General features: G+C 48.3%; 1 protein-coding gene across 1 annotated transcript in view; it reads right to left on the minus strand.

Annotated features, from left to right (window-relative positions):
- Positions 1-15,575, minus strand: part of VSIG10 (V-set and immunoglobulin domain containing 10) — a 36,098-nt gene extending 20,523 nt beyond the window's left edge. Inside the window, exons 1-2 of the mRNA XM_060612415.3 lie at positions 15,148-15,575; positions 8,957-9,238 (exon numbers count right to left, since the gene is read on the minus strand). Coding sequence (XP_060468398.2) covers positions 8,957-9,238; positions 15,148-15,226 — 361 coding nt within the window. The 5' untranslated portion in view covers positions 15,227-15,575. The remainder of the gene's footprint in view (positions 1-8,956; positions 9,239-15,147) is intronic.
- Between the last annotated feature and the right edge of the window lie 5,735 nt (positions 15,576-21,310).

The following is a 21,310-nucleotide window of genomic DNA, read 5'->3' on the forward strand; positions in this document are numbered from 1 at the left end:
CATTTTAAAAAAGAAAGAAAAAAAAAAAGAAATTGTGCATTTCCCAGGTCAGAATTCTTGACATATCCTTCTCAGGTTGGGGCTGGTTCCCAACAGTTGCACTGATCTGCTGGAACCATGTCACGGCCATAGAGGGTCTGTTTTTAAAATGATGCCATTAGTATGGGAGGTACCACTTACTGTTGCTGGCTAGCTGGTTAGGTATGCAGACCAACAGGTAATAGGGCGTGCCCACAGTTGGCGGGCATCCAATTAAACAGAGGGTACCTCTGCAGCACTGACAGCCAAAGCCCAGGCCAGCAAAGAGGTAGTGTGTTAGATTGGCCAGCCTGAGTCTTCCGACTTGTGGTCTGGAGGGCCATTAGTGGCCTAGAATGGATACTGTGGACCCCCAGAAACTGGGTGGGAGGGGCTTCTGACCAGTACAATTCTCCTCAAGAAACAGGGTTGGATACAGGGAATGGATGAGAAGGAACAGGTGGAAGGATTAGAAAAAGAAATCAAATGAAAGAACCTGAGAGGCCTCCTGAATGAAGTGTTCAGAGGTTACATCTCATCTATAAAGCCCTTGGGTTGAGTCTGCTTTCTTTTTTTTTTTTTTTAATTTTTTAATGTTTATTTATTTTTGAAGGAGAGAGAGAGAGAGAGACAAAGCGTGAGCAGGGGAGGGGCAGAGAGAGAGGGAGACACAGAATCCGAAGCAGGCTCCAGGCTCCGAGCTGTCAGCACAGAGCCCAACACGGGGCTCAAACCCACAAACCATGAGATCATGACCTGAGCCAAAGTTGGACAGTTAACCTACTGAGCCACCCAGGTGCCCCGAGTCTGCTTTCTTTTTTTTTTTTTTTTTAATTTTTTTTTTCAACGTTTTTTATTTATTTTTGGGACAGAGAGAGACAGAGCATGAACGGGGGAGGGGCAGAGAGAGAGGGAGACACAGAATCGGAAACAGGCTCCAGGCTCCGAGCCATCAGCCCAGAGCCTGACGCGGGGCTCGAACTCACGGACCGCGAGATCGTGACCTGGCTGAAGTCGGACGCTTAACCGACTGCGCCACCCAGGCGCCCCCCGAGTCTGCTTTCTTAATTAAAGCTGACGCCATCTTGAGTCCCTGGGGTTCTTCCCTTGCTCTGACTTTACTACACAGGAGAAGGTGCCCACTTCCTTCCCTTCCACTGCTCTCTCCACCCGCTTGATAATTTATTCCCAAACAGAAACTACCAGCCCTTTTTGCCTGCAGGGTGATGGTGACAATCACTCAAAGAGAAAGAGAGATGGGGAACAAAAATAAAACAGCCAATAAATAAAAATATAAAGTGGTTACAAAGGCTCGGCATCTTACTGAGGCCTTGGTCATTGGAGTTTGAGTTCTCAGCTCTATCTTGGATGGGTGCCTTTGCCTGGGGGCCATGAGCTTGTCCTCTGAATTCAGAGACCTGGGTGTAAATCCTACTGCCACTTACAGATAGACAACCTTGGGTAAGTGCCCATCCTTCTCATTCTCTCCTGCCTTTCCTATGAAACGAAAAGAACAGTAAAAACATCTATCACCAGGTTACTGAAGGACCCAATTAGAAAATACAAGCAGCACACTTAGCCTGGTGTTTGACCTTGGTCAATGTTCTATAAATGTTACCTGACATTATTATCGGTAGTATCCTTGTTGATTGATTCAATAGGCATCAGCAAACTGTGGCCTACTATCTGTTTTTGTACAGCTCACAGGCTAAAAATGGTTTTCACAGATGAATATTTGCAATCGATCTGATGAGAGAGAACGCTAACTTTGAATCACAATTAAGTGAAATGTTATCCCCCCAAAAAAGGAATTCTATTTTTCTCATTACACTATACTCTAAAAAAAGTATTCATTTATTATTACACTTTGAATTTTGTCAATTAAAAAAATGTGGTGATGCGTTTACACTCTTGTTTTGGACGTTTTTAACCTTATCAGTTGGGCCAGAACATCTGAAATATTTATCATCTGGCCCTCTACAGAAAAAGTTCGATTCCTGTTCTAGAACAACGTACCAGTGCCACTGCCTTCCTCTTCTCTGCTAACACCCATTTTTTTTTAATGTTTATTTTTGAGAGAGAGAGAGCGAAAGAGTGTGAGTGGGGGAGGGTCAGAGAAAAGGGGACAGAGGATCTGCCGTGGGCTCTGCACTGATAGCAGTGAGCCCGACGTGGGGCTCAAACTCACGAACCGTGAGATCATGACCCGAGCCGAAGTCGGACGCTCAACTAACTGAGCCACCCAGATGCCCCTCTGCCAATATTCTTGATGTTGGAACTCACTTCTTTCCTTCCCCACCCCCCGACCCCTATAACCATAGTTTGGCCAGTCAAGGGTCTCAAAGAGTTGACTTACGACTCAGGGACCCACAAAATGGGAGATTTCCACCTCAGTATCTTGGGTTCCCTGCCAATTAGAAGAGTTATCTTCAGGCATTTCTCTTTATACCAGCATTTTGATTTAAAAATGACCTAAGAATAGGGGCGCCTGGGTGACTCAGTTGGCTAAGCAACTGACTCCAGCTCAGGTCATGATCTCACAGTTCGTGGGTTCGAGCCCTGCGTCGGGCTCTGTACTGACAGCTCAGAGCCTGGAGCCTACTTCAGATTCTATGTCTCCCTGTCTCTGCCCCTCCCCTGCTCACTCTCGGTCTCTCTCTCTCTCTCTCAAAAATAATAAAAAAACATTAAAAAAAAATGACCTAAGAATATATCAGGTAGTCTCTGCTAATCAGTGGGCATACCTATGATTCTAGAGTGAGATAAGATCCTTGGGAAAATTCACAGAGACTGTTCTGATACCACTTTTAGAGACTGAATATAGAGACATATGTGACAACCCCACTGCCTCCCGATTTCCCTAGTGATTGCCAATCCCATCCACAAAGCCGGAACCCAGAGATCTTCAGCTTCTTATAGGGACGCATCTCTGCTTCAGATGAGTTTGGTGAGACTCAAATTAATCGCGCTCCGGGCAAGGATCCTCCATTTTCTGAAAGGGGCCAACAATGCTTCTTCAACTTGCCCAACACACTCTTTCCCTAGGACCTTATGTTATCATGAGGCAGAGTGTCACCGCCGGCATCATAGAATGAGTGCAAATAGATTAGCTCAATTAGCCAGGGAACATGGGACTTTCCTGAGGCCCCTTTCCTGGAAGTCTGGAATGGTGGCCACATCACTTGCTAGACAAAAGTGCTCCCCATCTCCCAAACCCCAGCTGATTCCAAAGACAGTCTTGGAGGTTGATACAAAGCAGCTTCCTCACTGTCCGTGTGCCATCCGGCTCAAATGTTCCCTCAACACTTGCTTGGCCTGAGAAAAACAGACACAGGGAGAGTTTGGCACCATGTGCCATGAGATCTGACTGTGGCTTTCATGGGCTTATCTGATTGCTCAGCTCCCCCGTGCGTGAGAGATGATATCTTTAAAGAAGAACAAAGTCTAGTGGAATGTGTTAAGGTCTCTGCTACCTTGCCCATCCCTCCAGCAGGGAACACACAGGAGTTCTACCCTCATACCCACCCCAATTTGGAGGCAGAAGAGGATGGGTAAGTCAATGAAATAAACAGCCTTGGCAGCCCTGAACTGCTCCGGACTAAGGGATTTCTGTATTTTCGGGAGCACCGGTCCCAATCTGGAGGGCAAGGCTTTTCAACTGCACCATTAAATTAACAAGTAATAGTACAGTTTTCATTCTGAGACAAACGACAAAATCACATTGCAATCCCCATTCCTGGCACATTAAGTCACTCCAGGCTTGTAAAAAACCTGACTCCCTGGAAGGCAGAGGTACAAAACGCCCCCTGATCAATAGGCAGACGTCCAAACAGTAAGGAGGGAGAGGCTACTGGCTTCATAGCTTGTGTCTCTACAGCATCTCTGTCCGTTCATGCACTCAAACTCACAGATAACAACTTGTCACATCTCAGAATTTGTTTTCCTAGCTTCCAAGGCCATGTTGAAATGTTTCCAAACTTTACTCTTAAGAGACTAAGTTATCAACCATGTCAGTGAAAAGACGGGAAAAGCAAGATCTGGACACACGGAGTCCCTGACCCACAGAAGGTCCTGTTCAAAAGGCTTCGATATGCACGGATTACAGGGAACCTGAGATGCAGTTTTCCCACAGGAATCCCATCACCTGCTTGACCAGTTGGTCAAGATAACATAAACCAAGTGCGTATAGCATGCCCAGTTCTGTGCTGAGGGCTGTGCATGTTAATGTCACGAATGTGCGCAGTGAATCTGTGCCTCGGTTCCACCGTTCTCCCTGATTCACACGTGACAAAACTGAAGTGAGAGATGTTCAAGTGATTTCCCCAAGGTCACAAGGACAATAGCCAGCAGCACCTGGATTTGAACTTAGGCAGCTGGACCTCAGTGTATGCTCGTAGCCACTCAGCAATACCATGGCCCTCCCAGAAATAGTGATTGGATCAGACCTAATCCATATTCCAAAATCTTCCATGCAAAATGAGGGCTGAGTCCAATCTGAGATGTCAAGGCTTCTCCTTCAGCCACTGTCTGAGGAGGAGCAGGGAGAGGCTCCCTGATGCCCAGAGGGGTCTGGTGTTTGTCTGGGCTTCTCCTAGAACGGGAGCAAGACCTTAGATTCTGGAGGGCTCCAGTATACGTGGAACCAGAGGACATCTGTGCTACAGACCGAATGTTTGTAACCCTTCCAAGATTCATGCTGAAACCTAATCCTCAGTATGATGGTTTTTGGAGGTGGGGCCTTTGGGGGAGGTGAGAAGGCCCTAAGAGTCGAGTCCTCATGAATGGGACTGGCGCCTTCTGAGGAGAGACCCCGGAGAGATTGCTTCCTCTCTCTCTACCCTCTGCCAAGTGAGGACACAATGAGAAGACTTTATCTACAAACCAAGAAGCAAGCCTCACCGGACACTGGGTCTGCCGGCACCTTGATCTTCGACTTCCCAGCCTCCGGAATTGCCAGAAGTATTTGTTGTTGAAACCATCCAGCCTAGGTTACTTTTGTTACAGCAGCCCAAACTAAGACAGTCGGTGTCCTGTTTTCACAAACAAGCCTACACCAGTTGAGGACACTGAAGAAGTGTCCATACTATGAATCACACCACAGTAACTCAGGAAGCCCCAAAAGCTATTTGCATTTAGGGATTCTTTTTTTTTTTTTTTAATTTTTATTCAGTTTTTAGAGACAGAGACACAGCGCAAACAGGGGAGGGACAGAGAGAGAGGGAGACACAGAATCCGAAGCAGCCTCCAGGCTCTGTCAGCAGCCCGGACGCAGGGCTCGAACTCACGAACATTGAGATCGTGACCTGAGCCAAAGTCGGATGCTTAACCGACTGAGCCACCCAGGCGCGCCTTTAGGGATTCTTTTAAAATTGGGGCGCCTGGGTGGCTCAGTCGGTTAAGCGTCCGACTTCGGCTCAGGTCATGATCTCACGGTCCATGAGTTCGAGCCCCGCGTCGGGCTCTGTGCTGACAGCTCAGAGCCTGGAGCCTATTTCCGATTCTGTGTCTCCCTCTCTCTCTGACCCTCCCCTGTTCATGCTCTGTCTCTCTCTGTCTCACAAATAAATAAACGTTAAAAAAAAATTAAATTAAAAAAAATAAAATTAAGTTCACATTCATCATGAAAAGGCCTTGCGTTTATCTCCCTACAGGGCAATAATGAAACTAATCCACCCTCCAGTAAACTTAGCCAATGATTAATCAATGTCAGATAAAGTCATCATAAACTGGAGGGAGTGATGATAATTTTTTAAAAAGTAACAAGCTGTATTGCCATCTTACTCGGGGGTCAGAAGAGAAGATATGTATTGAGCAGACTGACATGAGGAGTTATTAATGACCGGCAGTTGGAGTGACCTGCCCATGGGAGCACAGTGAGCACTGAATAGAGCTGGGCCAAGGTGGGCGACATTTTTAATACACCCACATTCATCCCAGGCAATTCAGCAGTTCAACTACGGCATCTCCAGACACGAAAACACCGTATTCCAAAATCCTATAAGCCTCAAGGGTTGGGGGCAACCTTGGAGACCATCGAAAAACCTAGAAGTGTCCTTGAAGCCTTGCTTTTCCTCATCCTCCACTTCCAATCCCCCCCCAACAGGTCTTACTGGCCTACCTCCAAAATAGTCTGAAGCTGTGCATTGTCACCAAGGACACTGCCACCACCGTGGTTCTGGCCACCAACATCTTGTGTGCTTCCAAGTGGCTTTCCTATTTGCATCGGTCCTTCTTGAGATCACGCACAGACTTTCTGCATGTGTTAGTGAAATAATGCCACACACATGCTTAAAGTTCCAGGAGTTTCCTCTGGCATCCAGAACAACCACAACAACAAAAATCTCAATTCCTTGCCAGGTATATTAGTTTCTTGGGGCCGCCTTACCAAGTGCCATGAACTTGGTGGCTTAAAACCATACAAGTGAGTTCTCTCACAGAAGTCTGAAATTGAGGAGTCAGGAGGGCAACTCTTGCTCCAAAGGGCCCAGGGGACCAAGAGAGACTCCTTCCTTGCTTTTTTCCAGGGAGCTGGCCATGGGTCCCTGGCATTCCTTCCAGCTGCATCCCCCACTTCCTGCCTCTGTCATCAGATGATGTTCTCCTTGTGTGTCTCTGCATTTTCCTCTTTAAAAAAAAAAACAACTTTTTTTACATCTATTTATTTTTGAGACAGGGCACAAGTGGGGGAGGGGCAAAGAAAGAGGGAGGCACAGAATCCGAAGCAGGCTCCAGGCTCTGAGCTGTCAGCACATAGCCCGACATGGGGCTTGAACTTACACACAGTGAGATCATGACCTGAGCGGAAGTTGGACACTTAACCAACTCGGCCACCCAGGTGCCCCAGCATTTTCCTCTCCTTAGGATGATACCAGTCAGTTTGGATTAGGGCCCACCCCAATGACTTCATCTCAACACAATTTCATCTGCAAAGACCCTATTTCCAAATAAGACCATGTTCACAGATACCAGGAGTTAGGACTTCAATATTGAGGGGGGGGGGCGGCGGTGGCAAGGGGGGAAGGACAAGGATATAATTCAACCCATAACACAAGTCCTACCGGGCCCTACCTCACACGTCCCACGCCCTCACACACTGGGCTCGCACCACACAGCCTTGTTTCGTGAGCACACACACCACACTCAACTCACCTTGCACTGGATATCGTTCTGCCTGGATCACTCTTATCTTTGCATGACTGGTTCCTACTTATCATTCAGCTTAAACATCATTTCCTCTAAAAGGTTCTCTCTGACTCCCCTAATTTTTTTTTAATGTTTTGTTTATTTTTGAGAGAGAGACAGACACGGAGAGATGGAGTGTGAGTGGGGGAGGGGCACAGAAAGGGGGAGACACAGAATCTGAAGCGGGCTCCAGGCCCCGAGCTGTCAGCACAGCGCCCGACGTGGAGCTCGAACCCACGATCTGCAAGATCATGACCTGAGCCGAAGTCGGTCGCTTAACCAACTGAGCCACCCTAGAGCCCTGACCCCCCTAATTTAAAGTGTTTCGGGGGTGCCTGAGTGGCTCAGTTAAGCGGCCCGCTTCAGCTCAGGTCATGATTTTGCGGTTCACAAGTTCAAACCCCTCTGTGCTGACAGCTCAGAGCCTGGAGCTTGCTTTGGGATCTGTGTCTCCCCCTCTCTCTGCCCCTCTCCCACTCGCACTCTGTCTCTGTCTCTCCTCTCTCAAAAAAATAAATAAACATTAAAAAATAAGTAGATAGATAGATAGATAAAAATAAAATGTTTTGGAGAATCACCCAGACTCAATGCTCTGCATAGCCCTCATCACTGTGATATCTCCTGATGCATTTATGTACTTGCTTATTATCTACTTTTCTTCCCCCACCACAGTGTCAGCTCCACGAGGGCAGGGGCCTTGTCTGTCCTATTCACTCCTGTGGCCGGGGCCTTGAACGGTACCTGGCATTGGGCTTTCAATCAATCTGTGTTGAATAAAGAAATAAGTAAATCATTTCACAGATGAGGAAACGAGGGAGCAGTGATCACACGTATATTTCTACACGGATACCCGTCGAAACCAGTGAGCAGCACACTGTCTTTGTAAAGGGCTATCGAGCACGTATTTTAGGCTCTGCAGGCCATACGATCTGCATCGCTGCCACTCAAGTCTGCCGTGGCAGCACCAGAGGCAGTCAGAGATAAGATGTACATGGATGAGTGTGGCTGTGTTCCAATAAAACTCCATTGATGGCCACTGGAATTTCATATAATTTTTACATGTCACAAATATTCTTCTTTTGGTTTTGTTTTCCCCAACCATTTAAAAATGTAAAAAATACTCACAGCCTGCAGGCCAGATACGGCCCACAGATATGGCTATAGTTTGCCACCCCCCTTCTAAATTCATGCGTGTATATCAACAGATAAGACGGTGTTTTTGGAACGTGCACTATGTAATATAATAGCAGCTCATGTCAAGCCCCGTGGTCAGCACTATAGCATAAGAGCACGAGGCCTTACAAGGTACGTAATGCATTATCCCCAATTAACAAATGAGAAAAACTAGTGCTCAGAGATATTAAGCTACTTCCTCAAGGTGATGTAACTTTAGGATTGGAACTCAGGCAAGACTGACTCAATCATATGTCACACTCTGACTCTGGTGCACAAACGATATTAAACAGCAAGGATGATACTAACTAGCCGAAAGTAATCGCTAACTACTCTGCCAGGAGCCATTAACAGCAATTTATCTAGATAAACCAGAATCTAGTTTTCACAGGAATTCTAGGACGCAAGAATTCTTTCTGTCCCCATTTTACAGATAAGGAAATCCAGGCGTGAGAGGTCACTCGGCGAGCAGGAAGCAGAGCCAGGGATGAAATCCAGGCATCAACTCCAAAGCCCTCCTCCCTCCAGTCCAAGGCTCCGAGCGCCCGGCCAGCTGACCCCAGTGTCCCGCCACCGCACTTACCGGCCACCCGCAGCCACACTCGGAACCACCGCGTCTCATTCAGGACCTCCTGGCAGGTGTAGTTCCCCTCATCCTGCAGCCTCAGCGCCTTGATGTGCAGCGAGCTGGCATTGGCCAGAGAGAAGCGCGGCTCAGCCGGCCGGAAGCTGGAATTGGAGGACAGGAGGAAGACAGGCTCCGAGTCATTCCGGTACCAGGTCACGAGGCCCCTTGGTCCCGAGATGTTGCCACAGTGCAGAGTAACGTTCTCGTGAACCTCTCCGATGACCGGAGCCTCTAATCCTGCACAAGGAAAGGTCAGGCCGTTACTACATTTCTTCATCTCGGAACACCCTCCCTTGTGCACACTCTCTCTGCATTAGGATTTTTAAAAAATCAGGTGTGTGTTTTTAAGAGCCTCCACTCTGGGGGGGGGGGGGGGGGGGGGATTACTGGCCAGTGCTGATTTTAATGAACGTGGGGTAAATGGCAATTGCAGAGACAGCCCCAATGTCCCCCTCCCCCACTACCCGGGCCCCTCACTGCCCTTCACCGCCTGACCGCACTGCCCTCCCACCCTGACGCTTGCTCTGGCCAATAAGATGTTAGCAAATGTGATGCAAACACGGGCTTAAAAAGCACTTGTGTAATTGGGCTTGCTCACTGTCACTCCTGCCGTCACCTTGAGAAGGAGGTGCCCAGGTTAGATCCCAGGAGGAAGATGGAAGCTAGGTGTGCAGACCCCAGTGGTCCCAATCACCTGAGCTGAGACCATTCCAGATCAGCCTTCAGCCGCTGAGTCGATGCCCCAACATGCCAGTGAGCCCAGGCAAGATCAGCAGAGCTGATTAACCCCAGCCCTTGAGCAATAAGCACTTACTGTCATTTTGTGATTATTATGCAGCACCTTTGTGGCAATAAATAACCGATACAGAACCCAAATGGTTTTATTTGCCTAGAAATCCAGAAGGGATGAAAGGAAGAGGGCCTGGGCTTTGTTCCCACAGTCCTTTCTCCATCTGAGGTGCGAATGATCCTGGAGTCAAAGCTCTCTTGCAGCTCCGACTTTGGGCATGCCCTATGCTAGGTACTGGGGAGCCAAGGATAAGCAATACAGAGGGAGACGTCCGGGATCTCCCAGGCTAGTGGGGAAAACAGACAATAAACTGGCAATTACAATACAGTGTGATAAGTACTATGACAGGGCCTCCGAGAAGAGGCTCCTAAGTCCAGCTGTGGTGACTGCCAGGGAAGGTTTCCTCCAGGAGGCCACACTGAGATCTGATGGACAGGTAGGAATTAGCCAGGTAGAGGGAACAGCAAGTTCATAAACCCAGACCAGCAGCAGCAGCCACAGGGCGGTGGCTCTGTTAGAAATGCAAATGATCAGGTCCCACCCCAGAACATTTAAATCAGATAAATCACCCATCTGGGTGTGGCAGTGGAAGGTAGGCTGCATTTTAACAAACCATCCAGGTGATTCTGATGCTCACTCACGACTGACAGTTGGCTAAGGGCCACTGATCTGGCACAGACGGTCACCAGGTAACAAGAAGCAAATGCAGCCCATTTTGCTGAGAAGTGTGGAAATTTTCCAGCCCTCCCCCCGCCCTGCCCCCCACAGTCAACAACCAAATACAAAGAGGCCACAGGCACAGGAATAATCGGCAGAACCTGTGAGGAATCTTTGACTCATGCTGTCACACTCAGTAGAGGAGAAAAGTGTGATGCCAAGAAGGAGAGTGGGCTAACTCCAAGTCCTGCAGTGAGAAGGCAGCAGGGTGGGACCAGAAGCTAGACTTCTTGCCATCCTCCAGCACATTCTCTTTCCGCCACCTCGGAAGCTTCCAAAGTACGTGAATCTACGGGATTTGTGAAAGGTGGTATTTCATCACAAAATAAATTGCCTTTGACAACAGTACTGGCACAACTGAATGAAGGTGGACCCCTTACCTCACACCATATGTGAGAAATTAACTCAACTGGACCACAGATCTAAATGTAAGAGCTAAAACTATACAGTGCTTAGGAAAAAAAATAAAAGAATAAGTCTTTGTCACTTTGGGTTAAGCAATGGTTTCTCAGGACACCAAAAGCACAAGCAAGGAAAGAAAAACGGATAAATTGGACTTTGTCAGAATTAAACACTTCTGTGCATCCAATGACACCATCAAGAAAGTGAAAAGACAATGTACAGACCGGGAGAAAATATGTACAAATCACTTATCTGATGAGAGGTTTGTACCCAGAACATATAAAGAACTCTCAGAATTCAACAATATAAAGATAAATAATACAGCTTAAAAATGGGCAAAGGATCTGAACACATGTCTCCAAAAAGATCTACAAAAGGCCAGTAAGCACATGAGAAGATGCTCATCATAAGTCACTAAAGAAATGCAAATCAGAACCACAGTAAGGGACCTACCACGGTATACCTACTAGAATAGCTGGAATCAAAGAGAATAGCAAATTAACAAATACTGGAAAAGATGCAGAGACTGGAACCCTTCTGCATTGTCGGTAGGGTTCTTAAACGGTGTGGCGACTTTGGAAAACAGGTTGGCATTTCCTGACAAGGTTAAAGTAACAGGATGACTCAGCAATGCGACTCCTGAGTGGACATCCAGGAGAAAGGAAAACGTGTCTACGCAAAGACTTCACGCATACATTCACAGCAGTATTATTCATAATGGCCAAAAGATGGAAATGCCCATCAAATGCCCATCAGCTGATGAGTAGATAAATGGTATATCCATATGGTGGGAACATTATTTGGCCATAAAAAGGGATGAATGAATGGCATGGATGGATCCTGAAAACATTATAGTAAGTGAAAGAATGCAGTCATAAAAGACGACATATTGTGAGTCCGTTTATATGAAATGTCCGAAATGAGCAAGTCTACAAAGATAAAAAGTAGGGTAGCAGGTGTCTAGGGCTGAGGAAAGTGGCCTGGCGGGGGTGGGGGGAGAGGGGGGAAGAAGGAGGTAGTGAGGCGTTAACTGCTAACACTCAAGCCTGACGCTTCTTCTTAGAGTGATAAAAACATTCTGGACTTAATTAGTGGTGATGGTTGCATAATCTTGTGAATATACTCAAAACCACTGACTGACATAGTTTAAAAGGGTGCATTTTATCGTAGGTAAGTTATATCTCAATAAAGTGGTAGAAAAATAAATAAACTGCCACCTGCCTCTGACAACCCTTCCCGATTATAAAAGAAAGAGCAACAGTGATTTGTCTTTGGCCCTTTGTATGGTTAGAAGGGGCTCCCTTTGAAAGACTGGAAGCCAGCCTGGAGCCATGGGACCTTCCAACTCTCCCTCATCCTAGCTGCACCACTCCCACATGCCGGGACAGCACGGAAAAAATAAACAAAACAAAAACAAAACAACTCTAAGTCAGTCACTGGAAGGCGGAGAATGTCGTCTAATGATAGAGATTCCAAAACAGCAAGAAATCTTTCTGAAAGATCACTTGGAAAGGCAGGTAAGAATTAGTTTAAGTGATTAGGCCTGAGGACCCAGGTCCTCAGCGGCAATCCCCACAGAGGAGAGAAGACGGGCTGTAGCATTACAGACGCAGTAGGTGTTCATGAGACCTGCAGACCTGCCCCTTCCTGGGCTCCCTGGCAAAGGAAGAAAGAACTTGGAAAAACCCCGGCAAAACTTGAATCTCGGAACTTGAGCTAACATTGTCTTCTCCTCCAAGGAGCAGAATGACACAATCACAAAAGAGACCATTTGGAAGCATTCCCCTTCTCCTGGCTTCGCTCACTCCGTTCTTTTTAACCACTGAAGCTGAAGGTGACCTTGGAGGTCATTTAATCCTGAGATGCGGCAGTCCTGAGTGCTGGGGTCAAGATGAGGCGGGCTAAGTCCTCATTTTACAGATGAGAAAACTGAGGTTCACAAAGCTTCTGTGATTTACTTAAGGGCCCACACAAGTCACTGGGAGAGCTGGGACTGCCACTGAGGTCTTCATACTTCTGGTCACCCAACCAGACAAGATGAGACAATGAGACAACTGTGTCACTAGAAGCTGTCCCCACGGTATCTAGAGTGTCCTCGAATGCCCCCTCTCCCCACCCCGGGCCACCAACCTTAAATTCAGAATATGGACCCAAAAACAACATGAGCAACCATTTCCCAGTGCTGCCCTCATATTATCATCATTTACAGAGTTGGGGGATTGTACCCACTTATTTTCCTACCAACTTCTCCCCAAGAATGACCTGGGATTGATAAGCTCAGTTGACAGTGCAGGCATGAAGACTGTCTAGAGTTAGGTGACAAGAGAAAGTTTTTTTTTCCCCCCTAAGATAACTCCCAATTTGAAAGATAAACAACAAAAATACACCAAGCTACGGAAGCCCTCCTGGCACTACACACGAAGGTGAACTTAGCCTGGGTATCAAAATGACTGGGCATGGCGGTAGAGAAAGTGTCCCTGTGTGGTGAGCTGCAGACAGCCTAAAAGCTGGTTCATTCCAGTACGATGATATCAACGCAGAGGTCTGATGTCCCCAGGTCCCTGATATTCACAGAGCAGTAAACACCGCAGACAGCCAGAGAGAAGGGAACAATCACCTTTAACTTCTGGACACAATCAGTTGGAGACTGTCTGGCCTCTCCTTTTCTCCATTAGCACAGTGGCCATTAAGTCCAATGCCTGCAGGGGTCAGCACATAAGGTCCATCACTGAAGGGGGTTAGGGGTAACTACAACAGGAGAGATGGGACAAATTTGGGGTCACATGCCCTAGAGAGAAGGGGTGACCACTGCTCAGTTCCAGGTGGAAAAGTAGGCCCTGTGCTGCCAGATCATCTGATTTTTCCAGATAAACCAGAAACCTAGACTATGGGAAATTTTACTGCTTTTAAATGATTGCTGAAAACAAAACAAAATAAAATCTTTTTTAATGTTTATTTATTTTTGAGAGAGACAGAGAGAGAGAGACTGTGAGAGCGTGAGTGGGGGAGGGGCAGAGAGAGAGGGAGACACAGAATCTGAAGCAGGCTCCAGGCTCCGAGCTGTCAGCAAAGAGCCCGACGCGGGCTCCAACTCACGAACCGTGAGATTGTGACCTGAGCTGAAGTTGGATGCTCAACCGACTGAATCACCCAAGCGCCCCAAAACAAAAAATCTTATGAGAGCCTGACCATTAGGAACTTTTGGCACTTGCTGCTAGGAAGCTCAAAGTGCAATTCCTCTAAGAACCTACAAGAGGAGATCAGCAGGGTGAGCTGCACTGGGCAACACAGAAAATAAGGCTCCAAGTATTCTGGAAAATTACATCACCTCCTGGGCCCATCTCCTTTCCCTCTACCTGAGCCCTCACTCTCACTGCTCATCACCCTGCCCTGCACACAAAAGACATGCATTCACTGGTGAATTAATTCAAAAATGCTTTTTTAATGTTTTTTACCCTATATATTTTCTCAAGCAACGCTCCGATCTTATTATTACAAGGGAGAGCACAGATGGAGCATTTAAGACTTTCTGCCAATCATGTCAAGTGGAAGAGGTCATGTCAAGTGCAAGGGCAAGTTTTTTGTAAGTGAAATTACGTCAAAATAAAACAGTTTTGTTTGTTTTTTAGGTGAAGTTGGAAGGCAGGGTTCTGAATGTGCTAGTCTGCACAGGTCGGCTTGCAGGGGTGTGCAGGGGTGTGTTTCTCTGTGTAGGGAAAGCCACAGGTTACAAGTGTAAGGCGAGTTCAACCTTGGGCAGAGGAAGGAGAGAAAAATAAAGGAGCCTAGAGTTTGAGCCCCAACACAGCAGGTAAAACCAGAACGCAAATTTACATCCGACGCCTTAAAAAAAAACAAAAAAACAAAAAAAAACCCACCAAAACAAAACACCACTCTGCCCCCTACACGTGTCTCTTCAATTTTTCTATCTTCAAAATTTCCCTCTTCAAATTCCCCAATTTTCCCATCACCTCTCCGCAGGCCCTCCGCAGCCTCGCTGGCTGCCCACTCCAAGGGACTGGGGCTATCTTGCCCTCCATCAGGCGCCCGGGAAAATTCCTTCCTGCAAAGAGAGCCGAGCAGCGAGCAGGAAACTCAAGACCCTCCCGGGGCGGCTGCGGGGCCGCGGCCACAACGGGCTCCCGCGGAGTCGGAGGGAATTGGGTCCCCCGGCTCTCCCCTCCCCTACCGTGGCCCGGCGAAGCTCAACTTCTCCCTCGGGATCGCGGCCCCTTACCTGCGGCGACCCAGCGGGCCAGCAGCACCCCGAGGCAGACGAGGACCTGCGGCCGGGACGCCCGGACGCCCGCGGCCATCTCGCCCCCGATGCCGGCCGGGGGCTCCTCAGGAAGCGCAGGCGCCGGCTGGGTGGACGTGCGCCCCCGCCCCTAGGGCCCCGGCCCCCGGGGTACTGAGCCCTCCTCCCGAGTCCTCGGAACGACCGAGTAGCTCCGCTTTCCGCAGCCCCCAGGAAGGATGCTTGGGCTGAGCCCTTAGTCCGGGGCTGGGAGCTGCGCCGGGCTCCCGGCGAGGTTCTGGCCCCGGAGCGCCCGGCCCGGGGTGGGAGGGCGCACCCCGCCCTCTGCGCCCGCCACCCACTCCCGCTCGCGGAAAACAACAGGAGCCGGACTCCCTCCCGCCTCCCTTCCAGGCGGGAGCCCAACTTCCTCTACCTTGGCCGGGGAGGAGGGCTTTATGCAAAGGGCGCGCCGAGCCGAGTCCGGCCCGGTCGGGGGTGGAGCGCGGAGGCCGGTCCCTCCCCGAGCCCACTGCGCCCGGGACGGCAGCCTGGAGTCGCGGGGACCGCTGGGCCGTGCAGAGCCCTGCGGCAGCCGCAGGACGGCACCCCGGCCCCCGGCCCGCCGGGCGCTCCGGCTGCAGCACCCGGAGAGGCGGGCCGTCCGGCTGCAGGATTCAGGGTCCCCTCGGCGTCCCAGCTTAGCTCTTCCAGGGTGCTCCCGTGCTCTCCTGTGCTCCGGGCGGACGCCAGGACCGCCATGGCTGTCCCCGCCTACCCTTTGCAGAACGAAGGCAAGTCTACGGCAGGAGAAAGATGATCCCTTAGACCTCCAGCCAAAAGCGGCCACGAGACTCCTGTTCTCCTGTTAACTAGCTGAGACCACACAGCGAGAGCTGGGATCAGCAGAACTTGTTCTCGGAAGCTTTCTGCGCCCCCCCTCCGCCCCCCACCACGCTCAACCGCATCCAGTGTGATTCCCAGAGAGCTGAAATCCCTCTTCCCTGCCACATCCTCACCCCATCCCGTCCTAGGAAAACCAAGGTTTCTATATCCTCAGGAAGAGCTGACACTTGAAACTGCCCTAGGAGGAAGCCCCTTTAAAAAAAAAATTGTGGGGTGCCTGGGTGGCTCAATGGGTTAAGCGTGGACTCTTGGTTCTGGCTCAGGTCATGATCTCACGGTTGGTGAGTTCCAGCCCCGCCTGGGGCTCTGCACTGACAGCGCTGAGCCTACATGGGATTTCTCTCCCCCTCTTTCTCTGCCCCTCCCTGGCTTGCTCTCTCTCTTTCTAAGTAAACACAATTTTTTTTTAAATTGCAATTAGTACAGTAAAATATTACTCTAGACTCTAGGAGGGGGGTATATGGGTGCCTGCCTTCCTGCAACTTTTCTGTGTTTGAAAATGTTCATCATAAAATATTGGGACAAAACCCACGAGTTCCTATTGATAAAAATCATTTGTTCTGTTGCCCAAAGGCCCCTTACTGAAATACTTCTTCCATGATGAAATCCTCTTGAAACTAATGAAACGTGTGCTTTGCCTGATGAACTGAGCCATAAAGTTGTACGGCTCTTCCCTTTCCCCTCTTTCCCGCAGTGATTTAACTCTTCAGCCAGCTCCTGACAGTTTTCTTCCTTTCCCTTCAGTTTTGTTGGTTCATCTTCTACCTTGTGATGGAAAGTAAAGTTCATCCTCATTGACCTCTTCCTGTTTCCTCAGTGCCTGGCACCTCTTAACCACCCACTATGTATTTGTTAAATAAACAAAGGAGAGGTTCATTGGTTTTGGTCTTGGAGCTCTGCAGGCTTTTCTGACAAACTCCTGACCTCACATTCCCGACCTGAAGCTAACAAGATAGAGGTAAAATAAATAGCTGGCAAGTTTCCAGCTGAGGCTCTGGAATTTTCTGTGACCCTGGTGGTACCTCAAGAGAGGAATTGCACAGAGCCGGCCCTCCTGATATATTTGCTGAGTCAAAGGTGAGGTTCTCCTGACCAGTTAGTTCTCCACCCCCACAAGGATCAACTTCCTTCAGGATGGTTGACAATGCTGAGTAGTTTGCATGGCTGGGGACTTTTTCCAAAGCCACTTTAGAAACTTAATCTCATTGGGCCCTCCCTACAACCCTTGTGCAAGCAATCCCACTTAATAGATGAGATACCTAGAGATCCAGGAGGGTAAGCTCCAAGTCACAAAGCTGGTTGGTGGCAAAGCCAGGACTGGAGCCCATCTTTGTCCCACACCAAGTCCTGCCAAGCAAAATTCAATTTTGTCACTTATGCATGAGCTGCCATGGTCCAGATGCTTTGGGTGTTACCGGGCCAGCCGACATGGGCACGTCCCTGAACGGGTCTCAAGACAGCTCTGTAGCCCAGGAAAACCCCCCACCCTCCCTGGTCTGGGTACAGGTTGTGGCCAACCCTGACACAGGAGCTGTCAGGAAATGCCCTGCCCTGGTGTCCCATAGCATCTCAGGTGGCTCTGGACAGGAGAAAGCTCCCTGTCTAGAACAGTGACCAGTGACGTGGGGGTTCACTGTGGGGTCCTTAACAAGGTAGGGACCTTTCAGAGCCTTAGTTTTATGATCTGCACCTCGTGGGTCATTGGAAAGATAGAGTCGACTTGTAGGAAGGGACTCAATGAGGTGTTGTTAAGGCATCGACCCCCATCTACAGTCACATGTTAATCCTAAATCCCACAATCACATATTAAACATGAGACTCAAACACCTCTCTGCTCAGGCTGCTACACATGGCTGGTTTTGTTTTGTTTCCTTTTCACCTCCTGTGAATTGAAAAGTTACTGTGGCTAAGCGCTTTACTTACATTAATTCATTGACTCCTTAGCACAACCCTGAGAGGTAGGCATTCTCACTCAGGATTTACACAGAAGGCTCAGCGAGGCCAGGTAGCCTAACAAATGAATGGAGGGGGGCTGATTTGAACCCAGGTCTGAGGCACAGTTGTCTTGTTTGGTGTCTGAGGGAGAGACAGGATGCCTGACTCCATAGCCAGCCCTCCTGCAGCCTGGGTCTCTGAAGCCATCAGGTTACCTATTATTTCTGCCTCACTACTCCTCCTCTGTCCTCTCCCTGGAGGCAATGCTGAAAGGTTTCTTAGCAACAATCTGCTTCTCTGTTCCACCTCGAGATATTCTCCTGGGGGCTTCAGAGAGGGCAGGCCAGTCGGGAGGGAGCAGCTCAGGTAGCAGCCTGGCCCTTCAGTCAGCTGGGCACCCCTCACTTCAACAGGTATAAACAGGTGGATGACAGAATCCCACCCACACCCACTTGGATGGGCCTGGGACCCACAGGCTGGCACCTCAGGGGAAAAGGAACAACAAAAGCAACCCGGCTTGTTCTCTGGGAAAGAAAGCCTGATAAACCTTCCCCAGACACTCCCTCCTCCCATTTCCCCTCCTGCCTTCTGCCCAGAAGAAAAGAACCGGAACACAGAGCCTGTAGCAAGAAAGTTCCTGAAACCTGGAGAAGTTCTAAGAAGAGGCTGGCAGGATGAAATGAGCAAATGGAAACATGGAGAGCCGTCAAATGAGTCTACTATGGTTTTTTTTTTTTTCCAGTTTATTTATTTTGAAAGAGAGAGGGAGAGAGAGCATGAGTAGGGGAGGGGCAGAGAGAAAGGGAGAGAGAGAGAGAGAATCCCAAGCTGACTCTGCACTGTCATTGTGGAGCCCGACACGGGGCTCGAACTCACAAACTGTGACATCATGACCTGAGCTGAAATCAAGAGTTGGCCCCTTAACTGACTGAGCCACCCAAGCACCCTGATGAGTCTACTATTTTTTTTTTAATGTTTATTTTTGAGAGAGACAGAGACAGAAAGAGAGAGACAGAGTGTGAGTCAGGGAGGGGCAGAGAGAGAGGGAGACACAGAATCCAAAGCAGAGCAGGCTCCAGGCTCTGAGCTGTCAGCACAGAGCCCGACGCGGGGCACGAACCCATGAACTGTGCAATCCTGACCCGACCCGAAGTCGGACGCTTAACCGACCGAGCCCCCTGGCGCCCTAGAGTCCACTATTTTTGACGGAGCCCAGCCTCTCCTCTCTGGACTCGAGACAGGAGGGTGAAGTTTGGTGTCTCTGAGAGGCAAAGAACCACAGAATGTGGAAGCCTGATCCAAACACAGAAAGCAAAATGGTGCTAACAGACGGATCAAGGAAATGGCCATCTGGTGCCCTGAGAAACAAGCAGCCAGGGACTGAAGGGAAGGGGAATGGCTCACCCACCTGAGTCAGGTGTGTTTGCACCTAGCAGTACCTGGCAAATATTTCACCACAGATTCTCTAGCTGGTAGTGAGGGGAGGCCAGGGCAGGGGCAAGGGTTGACTTGTAGTGTTTGCCAATTTCCATGGTGTAAATACCTCGGCCGTAACCAGTTCCAGGCTGTCACTGTGACGTCACTACACTGTATCTACAATCAGCTCTCCCGAGAGCCAGTACCCCTGGAAGACACCACTTTCCCCCAGTGACACAACTTCAAACTTCTGGCTGGATTTCCCAGGAGCAAAACAGATGACTCAGGTAGAAAAGACTCTTTGATTGGTCTCTTGTTCTTTGATCTCACACTCACCGATTGAATGCCATTTGTTGGCCAAAATAAATGTGATGTTCCTAACTTCCAATTGGGACATGTAGATTCATGGCTGCAAGTATATTTAATTTGTGGCAATAGAAGAACTTAGTAAACTCAGGGTTTCCAAAGGAAACTTGGATGAAACATTTTTCCAAAGTTGACATACCTGTTTCTTAGATGGCATTTGCTTTTTCCTGATTATAAGCCTGTTGGTCTCATCATGGAACAATGAAAAACAGAAAAATAGGAAATAAAATGTAACTATGACCCATCTATAAATAGTCACTAACGTCACTAGAAACTTCCAGTTGTTTCTGCTGAGTTCCAACGTGTGTGATTTTTTTTCCCCACAAAGCTGTGATGACATTTTACACTAAGTTTTGATTTCTGCTTTTTCCTTTAGTCTTATAAGTCGACATTGTGATTTTTTTTTGACAAGTAATTACTAGTCTTTTTAACCGGAAAAGTAATAAAACATTAATGGTACAAAAAAGAAAATTCAAACGAACCTTGCTGACATTGTGCTAAATGAAATAAGCCAGTCACAAAAAAACAAATACTGTTTCCACTTACCTGAGGTGCCTAGTGCTCTCACATTCCTAAGAAAGAGTTAGAAAGGTGGTTGCCAGAGGCTGGGGAAGGAAGTGGGGGTTAGTGTTCACTGGGTATGGGTTTCAGTTTTGCAAGATGAAAAGCGTTCTGGAGACAGAATGTGGTGATGGTTGACTGACAGGGTGAATGTACTTAGTGCCAGTAAATTACATACTTAAATAGGTTAAGATGGTAAATTTTATGTTATGTATATTGTACCACAATTTAAAAAATGTTTAAATGCAGGGGTGGCTCAGTCAGTTAAGCATCTGACTTCAGCTCAGGTCATGATCTCGGAGTTCGTGAGTTCAAGCCCAGCATCAGGCTCTGCGCTGACAACTCAGAGCCCCCTTCAGATCCTGTCTCCCTCTCTGTCTGCCCCACCCCTGCTTGCTCTCTCTCTCTCTCTGTCTCTCAATAAACAAACATAAAAAAAATTTAATGCAGGAAAAAATGGGAAAGTGGGAGAACGATGAGAAAAAAATAATATACACATGGGATAGAGAACAGAGATATTTCATTGGTTATTTGTGAATTACCCAAAAAATCCAAACAATTTTATAGTGAAATTGTATCTTAAGAGTAAGTCTTCGGCCCACCTTCCCCCATTCCCAGTCTGCTTCCCATGAGAGGTGTGGAGATAATAACAATAAATTCAATAAACATTTAAGCTACTAAGTGACTCAGAGAACTCAGGGCACCTCTTTCCTAGTTTCTTCTCTATCTTACTTATCCATCACTCCATGTATGTCTTCTGGAAAGAAAATGTTCTTCCTTCCCTCACTGCTCTACTGTGAGCAGACTGGCCTTTACAAAAGCCTGTGTCTCTTTACTTAGTTTGGTCTCTGCATTTGCCAAGGCACCTGAATGCAAATTCGATCAGGCAGAATTTCATGCCATTATTTTTCCTTTGCCTTAAGATTTCAGTCAAACTCCTTTGGGGGTATAGAAGCAGAAATTCCCAACTTTTTAGGGT

Source organism: Panthera onca, chromosome D3 (assembly GCF_046562875.1).
Source record: "Panthera onca isolate mPanOnc1 chromosome D3, mPanOnc1 haplotype 2, whole genome shotgun sequence".
Classification (NCBI taxonomy): Eukaryota; Metazoa; Chordata; class Mammalia; order Carnivora; family Felidae; genus Panthera; species Panthera onca.